The 14,463-nt window shown below is 38.3% G+C and overlaps 2 protein-coding genes, 1 non-coding gene and 1 pseudogene across 15 annotated transcripts in view; all 4 read left to right on the top strand.

Annotated features, from left to right (window-relative positions):
* DNAH12 (dynein axonemal heavy chain 12) overlaps window positions 1–14,463 on the top strand; it is a 245,766-nt gene that overhangs the window by 51,399 nt on the left and 179,904 nt on the right. For 9 of the 12 annotated variants that reach the window (XR_004272357.1, XR_004272358.1, XM_032289541.1 and 6 more), the window contains 4 exons: window positions 1,704–1,839; window positions 11,053–11,178; window positions 12,416–12,550; window positions 13,386–13,579. Coding sequence is in view for 10 of the 12 variants with exons in the window: in XM_032289541.1 (XP_032145432.1) it covers window positions 1,704–1,839; window positions 11,053–11,178; window positions 12,416–12,550; window positions 13,386–13,579 (591 nt within the window). In the remaining 2 variants the exon portion in view is untranslated. Of the gene's footprint in view, window positions 1–1,703; window positions 1,840–11,052; window positions 11,179–12,415; window positions 12,551–13,385; window positions 13,580–14,463 lie in introns of those variants that run through there. The other 3 variants (XM_032289540.1, XM_032289546.1, XM_032289547.1) reach the window with 3 other exon arrangements.
* LOC116559166 (60S ribosomal protein L31) lies at window positions 7,222–7,695 on the top strand. The gene has a single exon (XM_032289552.1). The coding sequence runs from the start codon at window positions 7,273–7,275 to the stop codon at window positions 7,648–7,650; it is 378 nt and encodes a 125-aa protein (XP_032145443.1). The 5' UTR covers window positions 7,222–7,272; the 3' UTR covers window positions 7,651–7,695.
* On the top strand, window positions 8,373–10,410 carry LOC116559164 (annotated as a pseudogene). The gene has a single exon (XR_004272359.1). The product of XR_004272359.1 is annotated as an adiponectin receptor protein 1 pseudogene (transcript).
* On the top strand, window positions 13,772–13,877 carry LOC116559610. The gene has a single exon (XR_004272525.1). It is a non-coding gene; the product is annotated as a small nucleolar RNA U13 (small nucleolar RNA).

Genomic DNA, 14,463 nt, shown 5'->3' with positions numbered 1-14,463 from the left:
TGCCCAGGCTGATTTCCAACTCCTGTGCTCAAGAGATCCTCCTACCTCTGCCTCCCAAAGCACTGGGGTTACAAGTGTGAGCCACTGTGCCTAGGCTAGATATATATATATATATATTTTTAAAAATTTATTTTATCATGCCCGGCCTGGGCTAGATATCTTTTTTCTTAAAGAAAAAATTATTGGCCTGGTGTGGTGGCTCATGCCTGTAATCTCAGCAGTTTGGGAGGCCAAGGCGGGCGGATCACCTGAGGTCGGGGGTTCAAGACCAGCCTGGCCAACATGGTGAAACCCTGTCTTTAAAAAAAAAAAATTTTTTTTTAATTTTTAAAATTTCAATAGTTTTGGGGGTTACAAATGGTTTAGTTACATGCAAGTTCTTTTTTTTTTTTTTTTGAGAACTGTGCTGCTACAAACATGCTTGTGTAGATATCTTTTTCATATGACTTATTTTCCTTTGGATAGATATCTAGTAGTGGGATTGCTTGAATGATAGTTCTATTTTCAGTTCTTAAGGAATCTCAATACTGTTTTCCATAGTGCTTGTACTAATTTGCATTCTTACAAGCAGCTTAAATTGTTCACTTTTCACTACATCCACACCAACATCTATTATTTTTTGACTCTTAAATTATGACCATTCTTGTAGGAATGAGGTGATATCTCATTGTGGTTTTAATTTGCATTTCTCTCATGATTAGTTATGTTGAGCATTTTTTCATAGGTTTGTTGGCTGTTTGTCTATCTTCTTTTTTTTTTTTTGAGATGAAGTCTTGTTGCCCAGGCTGGAGTCAGTGGCACAATCTCAGCTCATGCAACCTCCGCCTCCTGGGTTCAAGCAATTCTCCTGCCTCAGCCTCCCGAGTAGCTGGGAATACAAGTGTGTACCACTGTGGCTGGCTAAGTTTTGTATCTTTATTAGAGATGAGGTTTTACTATATTGGCTAGCCTGGTCTTAGACTCCTGATCTCTCGTGATCTGCCCACCTCAGCCTCCCATGATTCTGGAATTACAGGCATGAGCCACTAAGCCCAGCCTTGTCTATCTTCTTTTGAGAAATGCCTATTCATGCCCTTTTTCCACTTTTTGATGAGATTATTTGTTTTTTCCTTGCTGATTTGTTTGAGTTCATTGTGGATTCTGGATACTAGTCTTTTGTCAGAGGCATAGTTTATAAATATTTTCTCTTACTCTGTGGGTTGTCTGTTTACCCTGCTGATTATTTCTTTTGCTGTGTAGAAGCTTTTTGGTTTAATTAGGTCCCATTTTTTTATTTTTGTTTTTGTTGTGTTTGCTTTTGAGGCCTTAGTCATGAATTCTTTGCCTAGGTCAATGTCCAGAAGCTTTTTTTCCGATGTTTTTTTCTGGAATTTTTATGGTTTCAGGTCTTGGATTTAAGTCTTTGATCCGTCTTGAGGTGATTTTTGTATAAGGTGAGAGATGGGGATCCTGTGGCTATTCAGGTTTCCCAGCACTGTTTATTGAATAGGGTGTCCTTCTCCAATTTGTCTTTGTATGCTGGGATTACAGGTGTGAGCCACTGTGTCTGGCCAAGCTTAATATTTTAAGATACCTTAGTGAATCAACCAATTATTTTTAGGTTAGCAGAGTTCTTATTTTATAATAATTGTCATAACACACATTTATTGAATATGATGTAATATTAATTAACATAAGTCTATTAAAGAGAAGTATTATGTCAGTATTTGCAGTGAATTTGAAGCAATTAAAGAACATGCATTAAAAGTCCCTGAAACAACAGAAGAGATGATGGATCTGATAACTTATGTAGAAAAAGCCCGGACTGCAGGAATTGAAGAGTTGATTTCAAGGATCCAGGTAAGAAACTTTTAATTTACACATTTTGTGTTTTTCTCATTGTGAAATACGATATTCATAGTGAAGATGTGTAAAACAGATAGTTACACAAATAATTGTAAATTGAGCAGTTATATTGCCACCACCTAGGTCAAGAAATAGGGTACTGTTAGCACCCCAGGATTCTGCATATGACTTCCTGATCACAATGCCTCTCCTTCTTCCCTGTCCTCCTCTAGAGGTTTCCAGTTGATTTGTACAGTAATCATAGCTTTGAATTTCTTTAGTTTCACCAATTGTGTGTATGTCCTTAAACAATATAGATTTTTAGAAATATTTTTTCTTTTATAGTTTCTGAATTTATACCTTTTACAGCACAAGATTATATACCTATTTACCTATATTTTACTCTTATTTTTTGTTTAAAAAAACTTTTAAAAATGTTAAACAATACATATACCCAATTACATAAAACACAAATTGTACAATTTGGAATGTTCTAAAGTAAACAGCCGGTAATTTCCACCTAGGGAAATAAATATAACCTTGCTGACACCCTTGAAGCCCATCATCATCTCTTGTCTTCTGGATGTTAGCACTATTCTGATTTTCTTTTTTTGTTTTTTTTTTTTTGGAGGTGTAGTCTCGCTCTGTCACCCAGGCTGGAGTGCAGTGGCATAATTTCAGCTCACTGCAACCTCCGCCTCCTGGGTTCAAGTGATTCTCCTGCCTCAGCCCTCTGAGTAGCTGGCACTACAGGTGTCCATCACCACGCCCAGCTAATTTTTGTATTTTTAGTAGAGATGGGGTTTCACCATATTGACCAGGCTGGTCTTGAATTCCTGACCTTATGATCCACCTGCCTCGGCCTCCCAAAGTGCTCGGATTACAGGTGTCAGCCACTGTGCCCAGCCTATTCTGATTTTTATAGTAATTACTTCCTTGTTCTTTTTTATAGTTGTACAATTTAGACATGCATTTCTAATCACTGTAATTTCTGATTTTGGTCTTTATATAAAGGGAGTCATATTGTTGATATTCTTTTGCTTCTTGGCAATGATATGTTAGTATAGTAATGTCATTGTTCCGTAACTTTAGTTGATTTTCATTGCTGTCTAGTATTCCATTCCATATTGCATCCATTCCACATTGTATACAATAATTTATTTTAAAAATTTTACTATTCTCGATATTTGGTTGTTTCTGCTTTTGCAGTTACTGGCAATGCTTCTGGGAACATTTTTATACATATATACTGGTGCATATGTTCATTTCTTCCAGGTGCTATAGGATATGCTTTTCTTCACTTTACTAATTAAGGCAAAATTATTTCCCAAGTAGTTCCAGTTTTAGACTCCTATTAGCAGTGCACAAAGTTTCTATTATTTTACATCCTTACTTGCAATTGTGAGATGGTTTCAATTTTGCCACTCTATTGGGCGAAAGTTCGGTATTTTCAATGTGCATTTTCCTGAAAAAAATGAATTTGAACACTTTTCATATACTTATTGGCCATTTGGAGTACCTCTTTTGTGAAGTGATAGTATATATATTTTGCTCATTTATTTTTTGGATTTTATGTACCATTTCCTTATTGATTTGTAGCAGTTAAAAAGGAGGTAAAATAAAATAACACAAAATTCACATTTTTAAGTTTACAGTTCAGTGTAGTAATTTTTAATATGTTATTGGGTATCTTTTTATTCACTGTGTAATTTAACTTTTTAATGGTGTTTTTGATGGACAGGAGTCCTTAATTTTAATGCAGTTAAATGGAACAATCTTTAATTTTATAGCTAGTGCTTTCTGTGTTTTGTTTAAGAAATCCTCTCCTACCTTGGTTCAAAGATATTTTTATTCCACCCTTTTCTAGAAGCTGTTTAGTTTTGCTTTTCAGATTTATGTTTCAATCCTGAAATTTTATTTCTGTGAATAATGTGAGGTCCAATTTAAATATTTTCCCATGTAGATGAGCAATTACATATTTATTGAAGAGACCATCCCCACTGTGTCCATATATGTGTAGATATGTTTTGAGGCAGCTTGTTCTGTTCCGTTAGCCTTTTTCTTTTTTTCTTTTCTTTCTTTTTTCTTGGTTTTTTTTTTTTTTTTTTGAGATGAGTCTTACTTAGTCGCTCAGGCTGGAGTGCAGTGGCACAATCTCGGCTCACTGCAACCTCCTCCTCTCTGGTTCAAGCGATTCTTGTGCCTCAGGCTCTCGAGTAGCTGAGATTACTGGTGTGCACCAAACACGGCCATCTAATTTTTGTAGCTTTTGTAGATACGGGGTTTCTCCATGTTGGCCAAGCTGGTCTCGAATTTTTGGCCTCAAGTGATCCACACGTGCCAGCCTCCCAAAGTGCTGGGATTACAGATGTGAGCCACTGTGCCCAGCCTCCATTGGCCTTTTTGTCTATCCTTGTCTTGATACCACATTCACTTAATTATAACAGGTTAATGACAATAACAATAAGTCCTGATACCTGGTAGAATGTGTCCTTTCACCTTGTTCTTCATTATGTTTCTTCCTTGTTTTTAGCCCTTAACATTTGCATATAAAGTTCATAATCAACTTTTCATATCCCACAAAAATCTGTTGGGATTTTGGTTAGGAATGTATTAAGTAGACAATGGAGACAATTGGTAAATTTACAATATGGAGTCTTCCAATTCATAATAGAATCTTTTATTTATTTACCTCTTATTTAACATCTCTCATTGTTTTATAATTTTCTCTGTAGAGGTGGTACATACCTATTTTAGGTATAATTTTAGGTACTTAATATCTTTTTATATTATATAGTATTTTTAAGTGGTTTAATCTGTTTATTGCTTGAATACAGAAATGTAATTTATAAAATAATAACTATTTTTTAGAACAATTTTAGATATACAGAGAAATTGGGCAGATAGTAAGACAGTTCTTCAGTTCTTATGTTACCACCCCACCCTGGTGCTCCCCTCCACACTTAAGTGTCCTGATTATTAATGTCTTACATTCATATGGCATATTTGTTGCAATTGATAAACCATTACTGATACATTATTATTATTATTATTACTTTGAGACAAAGTCTCACTCTATCGCCCAGGCTGGAGTGCAGTGGTATGATCTTGGCTCACTGCAACCTCCACCTCCTGGGTTCAAGCAATTCTTCTGCCTCAGCCTCCTGAGTAGCTGGGAATACAGGTGCATGCCACCACGCTCAGCTAATTTTTTTGTATTTTTAGTAGAGACGGGGTTTCACCATGCTGGTTAGGCTGGTCTCGAACTCCTGACCTCAAATGATCCCCCCACCTCAGCCGCCCAAAGTACTGGGATTACAGGTGTGAGCCACCACACAAATCTTGGAACAGAAAAATGGCATTAAGTAAAAACTAAGGAAATCTTTAGTTAAAGCTCATAGTTTATTCAGATTTCCTTAGTTTTTACTTAATGCCATTTTTTCTGTTCAAGATCCCATCTAAAATACCACATTATGTTTAGTCATATTTCCTTGGGCTCCCCTTGGCTATAACAGTTTCTCAGGCTTTGCTTGTTTTTGATGATCGTGACAGTTTTGAAAAGTATTGATCAGGTATATCGTAGGATGGCCTCCTATGGATATTGTCTATCGTTTCTTCTCAGGATTAGACTCAGGTATGGTTTCTTTGGGAGGAGGATCACAGAGGTTAAGTGCCGCTTTATGACATCATATCAAGGGTATATACAATCATCATGACTTACCACTGTTGTTGGCCTTGATCACCTGGCTGAAGTCGTGTTTGTCAGGTCTCTCCATCTTTTTCCTCCCCCTTCCATTTTGTACCCTCTAGAAGGAAGTCGCTATTTGCAGGTCACACTTAAGAATCGGGAAGTTATGTTCTCTTTCTTTTAGGATGCAGAATATACACAATTTATTTGGAACTTTTATGCATCAGAGATTTGTCTCTTTTCCCCCACTTTTTAATTTATTCAATCATTTATTCATATTAATATGGATTTATGGATATTTATTTTGTATTTTGGGCTATAATATAAAATTTATTTTTATATAGTAGTTTAATACCCATTGCTCACTTTTTCTTTTAAAATTTTCTATTTAAAAATTTTGACTTTAGGCCAAGCACAGTGGCTCATGCCTATAATCCCAGCACTTTGGGAGGCCAAGGTGGATGGATCACCTGAGGTCAGGAGTCAGCCTGACCAACATGGTGAAACTCCATCTCTACTAAATACAAAAAGTTAGCTAGGTGCGCGTGCCTATAAATCCAGCTACTTGGGAGGCTAAGGCAGGAGAATCACTTGAACCTGGGAGGCGAAGGTTGCAGTGAGCCGAGATTGTGCCATTGCACTCCAGCCTGCACAACTACAGTGAAACTCCATCTCAAAAAAAAAAATTCAACTTTAATACTATCATATATTTTAAATTTCACTTCTTAATTTTAATAGTTTATCTGAAGATTATTTTGGAATGTCTGTATATTGCATTATATGACTTGCAAATAATGACAGTTTTGTTTTTCCTGATCAAATATTACACACTTGCAAAACTTTCTTTTCTTTGCCACAGTGGACTCTAGTACAATGTTGAGTAGCAGTGGATGGCAGGTTTCCCATCTTTATCCCAACCTTAAGGGGAAAGCTTTCAAGATTTCACTATTAAGTATGACATTTGTCGTGGGTTTTATATAGGTACTTTTGCCAGATTAATGAATTCCCTTCTATTGCTGATGTGCTACTAGGTTTTTTTTAAAGAAAAATTATTATGAGTGGACTTTGAATTTCACTACACGCTTTTTCTTTTTGCATCTACTCTAGTGATCGTATGCTTTTTCTCTTTAATCTATTAATTTAACCTATTAATCTATAATTATAAAAATTATAATTTATTAAATCTATAATTTAATCTACAAATAGATTACATGGATCATTTTTTATTTTAAAGTTTTATTTCCACATGCATTGTATATATGTAATATATGTAATGTACAAAATACATATTTAATGTTATTTGTAATATATAATTATGTATAACTATATAATATAAAGTAAAAAACCTTAAATTTGCCTTTGAATCTGTATTTCAGTTCTTAAAAATTAGTACTACAGCTGGGCGCCGTGGCTCAAGCCTGTAATCCCAGCACTTTGGGAGGCCGAGGCGGGTGGATCACGAGGTCAAGAGATCGAGACCATCCTGGTCAACATGGTGAAACCCCGTCTCTACTAAAAACACAAAAAATTAGCTGGGCATGGTGGCACGTGCCTGTAATCCCAGCTACTCAGGAGGCTGAGGCAGGAGAATTGCCTGAACCCAGGAGGCGGAGGTTGCGGTGAGCCGAGATCGCGCCATTGCACTCCAGCCTGGGTAACAAGAGCGAAACTCCGTCTCAATTAAAAAAAAAAAAAAAAAAAAAGGCTTTCCTTCTCCCACAATTCCTCGCGCTCTTCCTTTCCACCTCGGACCCGGCAAAATGGCTCCTGCAAAGAAGGGTGGCGAGAAGAAAAAGGGCCGTTCTGCCATCAACGAGGTGGTGACCCGAGAATACACCATCAACATTCACAAGCGCATCCATGGAGTGGGCTTCAAGAAGCGTGCCCCTCGGGCACTCAAAGAGATTCGGAAATTTGCTATGAAGGAGATGGGAACTCCAGATGTGCGCATTGATACCAGGCTCAACAAAGCTGTCTGGGCCAAAGGAATAAGGAATGTGCCATACCGAATCCGTGTGCGGTTGTCCAGAAAACGTAATGAGGATGAAGATTCACCAAATAAGCTCTATACTTTGGTTACCTATGTGCCCGTTACCACTTTCAAAAATCTACAGACAGTCAACGTGGATGAGAACTAATCGCTGATCGTCAAATATATCAAATAAACTTAAAAAAATTGCCTTTAAAAAAAAAATTAGTACTACAGTACAGCTTATAGAGCATTGAAAGATACAGAAGGTAAAATTATTCAACCTCTCTATTCAGATAAATCTATTGTTTTAAGACTTTTTTAATTTGCAACTCACCTCCAACTCTTTGTTTGTTTGTTTGTTTGTTTGAGACAGAGTCTAATTGTCACTCAGGCTGGAGTGTGGACTGCAGTGGCGGATCTCGACTCACTGCACCCTCCGCCTCCAGGGTTCAAGCAATTCTCCTGCCTCAGCCTCCTGAGTAGCTGGGACTACAGGCATGTATCAGTATGCCTAGCTAATTTTTGTATTTTTTGTAGCTACAGAGTTTCGCCATGTTGGGCGGGCTGGTCTTGAACTGTTGACCTCAGGTGATCCACCCGCCTCAGCCTCCCAAAGTACTGGGATTATAGGTGTGAGCCACCCACCCAGCCAACTCACCTACAACTCTTTCTGAATGATTACATACAGCAATATTCTAAACTATTGCATACAGCAATATATGAAGTAGGCAAAAAAGGTGGTGATGTCACTGAAGATACAAAACAAAAGATACTTTAGTATCTTTGTCATTAGAGATTCAAAAATTAAAAAATTCATAAGAATAAAATAATTTAAAACCCTTTAAAATCAAAGTTAAGCGGGGAGGGCGCTGAAGATCGGGGCCGCTTGGCTGCAGGCCGCCTCCAACGCCGCGGGATGTAGCGCGGGGGACCGCGGCCGCCAGCACAGCCCGCTTGCCTGGCTTGTCAACCATCACAGGGAGATCTCTGCCCCCTGGGGCTGAAAGACCCCAACATTTCCCCAAGCTGAAGCTGTAGGGTATTGAGGTACCAGCCAGATGTCTTCCCACAAAGGATCTGTGGTGGCACAGGGGAATGGGGCTCTTGCCAGTAACAGGGAAACTGACACGGTAGAACTGGCTGAACTGGGACCCCTGCTAGCAGAGAAGGGCAAACGGGTAATCTCCAACCCTACCAAAGCTGAAGGAGAGCAAACATGCCCAGTGCCCCAGGAAGAAGAGGAGGAGGTGCGCGAGTACTGTCACTTCCTCAGCAAGCCCACCACGCCATGGAGAAGATGGAGGAGTTTGTGTACAAGGTCTGGGAGGGACGTTGGAGGGTCATCCCATATGATGTGCTCCCTGACTGCCTAAAGGGCAATGACTATCTGCTACATGGCCATAGACCACCCATGCCCTCTTTTCGGGCTTGCTTCAAGAGTATCTTCCGCATCCATACAGAAACTGGCAACATCTGGACCCATCTGCTTGGTTTTGTGCTGTTTCTCTTTTTGGGAATCTTGACCATGCTCAGACCAAATACATACTTCATGGCCCCTCTACAGGAGAAGGTGGTTTTTGGGATGTTCTTCTTGGGTGCAGTGCTCTGCCTCAGCTTCTCCTGGCTCTTTCATACTGTTTATTGTCATGCAGAGAAAGTCTCTCGGACTTTTTCCAAACTCAACTATTCGGGGATTGCTCTTCTTATTATGGGGAGCTTTGTCCCCTGGCTCTATTATTCCTTCTACTGCTCCCCACAGCCACGGCTCATCTACCTCTCCATCGTCTGCATCTTGGGCATTTCTGCCATCATTGTGGCACAGTGGGACCGGTTTGGCACTCCTAGGCACCGGCAGACAACAGCAGGGGTATTCCTGGGACTTGGCTTGAGTGGTGTCGTGCCCACCATGCACTTTACTATCGCTGAGGGCTTTGTCAAGGCCACCACAGTGGGCCATATGGGCTGGTTCTTCCTCATGACTGTAATGTACATCACCGGAGCTGGCCTTTATGCTGCTCGAATTCCTGAGCGCTTCTTTCCTGGAAAATTTGACATATGGTTTCAGTCTCATCAGATTTCCCGTGTCCTGGTGGTGGCAGCAGCCTTTGTCCACTTCTATGGGGTCTCCAACCTTCAGGAATTCCGTTATGGCCTAGAAGGTGGCTGTACTGATGACACCCTTCTCTGAGCCTTCCCACCTGTGGGGTGGAGGAGGAACTTCCCAAGTGCTTTTAAAAATAACTTCTTTGCTGAAGTGAGAGGAAGAGTCTGAGTTGTCTGTTTCCAGAAGAAATCTCTTAGAGAATTCAGTACCAACCAAGCTTCAGCCCACTTTCACACCCACTGGGCAATAAACTTTCCATTTCCATTCTCCCAGCTGGGGATGGGGCATGGTCAAACTTAGCCATCGCCTCCTCGGCAGTCACCCTCCTCAGCAAGGCACCTACCGGCTCCTCACAGAGACAGTACTTTGAAACTCATGTTGAGATTTTATCCTCTCCTCCAACCATTTTGGGAAAATGATGGACTGGGACTCTTCAGAAATTCTGTCTTTTTTCTGGAAGAAAATGTCCCTCCTTTACTTTGTATCCTGGCTTATAACAGGCCATCCATTTTTGTAGCACACTTTTCAAAAACAATTATATGCCCTGGTCCCATCCTTGTAGGGCCTGGATCTGCTTACAGAGCAGGAAGAATAAAGCCACCAACTCTTACCTAGCCCGGCTAATCATGGAAGTGTGTCCAGGCTTCAAGTAACTTGAGTGTTAATTTTTTTTTTCTTGGCAGAGTAATGTAAAATGTAAATGGGGAAAGATGTTTAATATTTAATACTAAGCTTTAAAAAGAAACCTGCTATCATTGCTATGTATCTTGATGCAAAGACTATGATGTTAATAAAAGAAAGTACAGAAGACAAAAAAAAAAATCAAAGTTAAAGAACTGCTGAACATTTAGTTATGTTTTTCAGTCATAAACAAGGGAGAACCAAGAGTTCCTTTATGTTAAGTCAGCTGCAAGTGAAAACTTTTTTTTTTTTTTGGGACGGAGTTTCGCTCTTGTTACCCAGGCTGGAGTGCAATGGCGCGATCTCGGCTCACAGCAACCTCCGCCTCCTGGGTTCAGGCAATTCTCCTGCCTCAGCCTCCTGAGTAGCTGGGATTACAGGCACGTGCCACCATGCCCAGCTAATTTTTTTTTGTATTTTTAGTAGAGACGGGGTTTCACCATGTTGACCAGGATGGTCTCGATCTCTTGACCTCGTGATCCACCCGCCTCAGCCTCCCACAGTGCTGGGATTACAGGCTTGAGCCACCGCGCCCGGCCTGTGAAAACTTCTTAAAATCCTTATTTCTAGCATGAAAGTAAGCAACTATGTGACAAGAAACAAGATAAATAATACTATAGCTATTGAAATACCCATCTGGTTTGGGTGATATATGAAATATCGGTTAATAATCTGAGCCTAGTTGAAATCTGAAATGGTATTAAAAATTGTTGCTGTTAATCTCTTTTTCATAATGACTTAGATTTTCTATATGGCATATTATATCTGGAGTTTCTTTTGTAGGAATCTAAACGCCAAATGAGTTACTTTTTAGATGTTTTTCTATTTCCTCAAGAAGACTTAGCTTTAAATGCAACTGTTCTCATGTGGCCTAAGAAAATTAATCCCATTTTTGATGAAAATGATGAGGTAAATATATTTTTCAGCATGTATTTTTGTATTCTGACATTTCAAGCACAGAATTCACATTTAATTTCATATCTACTTGCCATCTAGCTTTAAAAGTAATTTTGTGTGTCAATATGAGCTTGGGACTGGCCACCCTTAAGGAGGCAAGCTGTTAGGCTTAACTCACAAGGTCTGGTAAGTAGCGGGCTGACATTTAAAAAGTCAGAGCTATTACATAAATTAATAATAGAAGTACTTAACAGAGAAAGTGCTTTCCATTTATTCACTTATTTCACTCTCATGAAAATCTCATGTGCTCCCATTTCTTCCATTTTATAGATGAGAAATATGAGACTCAGAGAAATTAAATAGCTCAGTATCACAGATAAGATTTATGATTTTATATCAGACTGAATATATTTCAGATATTGAAAAAGTCCTAATGTAAACCAGTTTATCCTAAATTGGGAGGTAAGATGGTATTGTAATAAAAAGTGTGGCCTTCAATCAGATAAACCAAGATTTTCATCCAGATTTTGATTTTTTTTTGTGAACTTGAACATAACTTCCATAAGATTCCATTTCTTTTCTCTGAAATGAGAATAATAAAACCAGTAATAATATAGGTAAGGTATTTAATAGTTCTTGGGCATATGCTCAAAGAACTGAGCATATTTAATTTTAATTTAATAAAATTAAATGGTAATTTTATTATCCCAGAATCTGTTAAAATATTTAATGAATACAGTTGTTAAAGTCACTTTGGAGATCTAGGAACATTTTTCTGTGCGTTTATTATTCTTTGCATTTTTATATCAGTTATTATAAACATTGTTTTATTTTTATACTCATTTTTACTTCTCTGGTTTTTTTTTTTTTGAGACAGAGTCTTACTCTGTCATCACCCAGGCTGGAGTGTAGTGGTGCAATCTCGACTCACTGCAACCTCTGCCTCCCAGGTTCCAGTGATTCTCCTGCCTCAGCCTCCTGAGTAGCTGGGACTACAGGCGTGCACCACCACGCCCAGTTAATTTTTGTATTTTTAGTAGAGATGGGGTTTCACCATGTAGGCCAGGTTGGTCACGATCTCTTGACTGTGATCCACCTGCCTCGGCCTCATGAAGTGCTAGGATTACAGACATGAGCCACTGCCCCCAGCCCTCTGATTTTTTTTATTATTATACACAGTATTTAGATTTCTGACTTGGTAATTCTTTGTTACAGATTAACTAACATGATTAAATTGTCTTTTAAAAAGCTAATTGAGAATGCTAAACACAAAAAAGAAAATGAACTAATGGCCAAGAGAGAGAAACTTATTTTGGAAATAGAAAAGGAATCACGCCACATGGAAGAGTTTACAGAATTTGCAGAGCTGGAACGCATGCAACAGGTCTGATAAATATATAAGACAAAGCTACAGCCAGCCCATAGAGTCATACAGGACATGTTAATATAAATTAAAAAAATATAGAAAAATATATGTTTACTATATTTTTTATGTTAACTATATTATATAGATACATATAATATATAGAAAAATATAATTACATTTAATACTATAGCATATAGTAAAATACATAAATATTTATATAAATATTTTATATGTAGTCCCAGCCTCCTGAGTAGCTGAGACTAACAGTCATGTGCCACCATGCATGGCTAATTTTTTATATTTTTTTTAGAGATGGGGTTTTGCCATGTTGCCCAGGCTGGCAAACAAAGACCTGAATTTTAGGCCCAGAACTGGAGCTATGTAATGTTTTTTGTGACTTAGTTCTCTATTTGTAGTATAGACATAATTATACCTTTTGCTCTCAATCATAATTATGTTGTGAAGCTAATATTTAAAGTTACTGTATAGGCCGGGCGCAGTGGCTTATGCCTATAATCCCAGCACTTTGGGAGGCTGAGGCAGGTGATCACTTGAGGTCAGGAGTTTGAGATCAGCCTGGTCAATATGGTGAAACCCCATCTCTACTAAAAATACAAAAATTATCCGGGTGTGGTGGTGTGCACCTGTAGTCCCAGCTATTTGGTGGGCTGAGGCGGGAGGATCGCTTGAACCAGGGGGCAGAGGTTGCAGTGAGCCCAGATAGCACCACTGCACTCCAGCCTAAAAACAAAATAAGGTTGCTGCATAAAAGCAAGAACATATCTTACACAGTACCATACTATTTTATAACATTACTTGAATATTTTTAAGATAAAAAATTATTTGTTTTTAGTATGTGACAGATGTAAGACAACTACAAAAACGTATTCAGGAATCTGAAGAAGCAGTACAGTTTATTAATAAAGAAGAGGAACTTTTCAAGTGGGAATTGACAAAATATCCTGAACTGGATAAATTAAAAGTTAACATTGAGCCCTATCAGAAGTTTTTTAATTTTGTTCTGAAGTGGCAACGATCAGAAAAACGGTAATTTCTGGTAATGTAATAAAAATCAAGCAAATGATAGAAAATAACTTGCAAAATATAAATTGACTTTTTTTTCGGTTAAGTGTTTAAAAGTAGGAGTTATCTGTCCATTTGGAAGAGAACCAAGTACCACATAGGAGAAGCATCCAGTGCTGCTAAGGTACCACTAACCTTACTAATATAATATCTGAGATCCTTTTCTGGCTTATGGGCATAATGATTGGATTTTCATGCTCGTGTGTGAGAAGTATGCCTCCCTCAAACATTGTTACAATGTCAGCACATTACCCTTCTGACATGAAAAAAATATATATAATATATGAAATATATGAGTTGTCATTTCGGTTTCTGAGAGTCAATTTCCTTCTTAATACAATAGATTAATTTCACTAATGTTTACCCCCAAAATTAGAAGTATGGAGTCAAATCTGCATTTTATTTTTATTTTTGTTTTATAATTTCAACTTTTATTTTAGATTCAGAAACATGTGCAGATTTGTTACATGGGTACATTGCATGACACTGAGGTTTGGGATACAAATGATCCTATCACCCAGGTAGTGAGCATAGCATCTACTAGGTAGCTTTTCAGCCCTTGTTCCCCTCCCTCTCTCTCACCTTTAGTAGTCCCCACTGTCTGTTGTTCCCATCTCTATGTCCATGTGTACCCAGGGTTTACCTCCCACTTCAAAGTGAGACCATGAGGTATTTGCTTTTCTGTTTCTGCATTAATTTGCTTAGGATAATGGCCTTCGGCTGCATCCATGTTGCTGCAAAGGGCATGATTTCATTCTTTTTTAGGGTTGTGTTGTATTCCATGGTGTATATGTACCAAATTTTCTTTTTTTTTCTTATTTGTACCCCCACTTTCAATCATGTTACTT

This window comes from Sapajus apella, unplaced genomic scaffold (assembly GCF_009761245.1).
Source record: "Sapajus apella isolate SASKATOON/1434 unplaced genomic scaffold, GSC_monkey_1.0 scaffold23, whole genome shotgun sequence".
Taxonomy (NCBI): domain Eukaryota; kingdom Metazoa; phylum Chordata; class Mammalia; order Primates; family Cebidae; genus Sapajus; species Sapajus apella.
The sequence above is the reverse complement of the archived record's forward strand: the minus strand, read 5'-3'. Positions and strand labels throughout refer to the sequence as shown.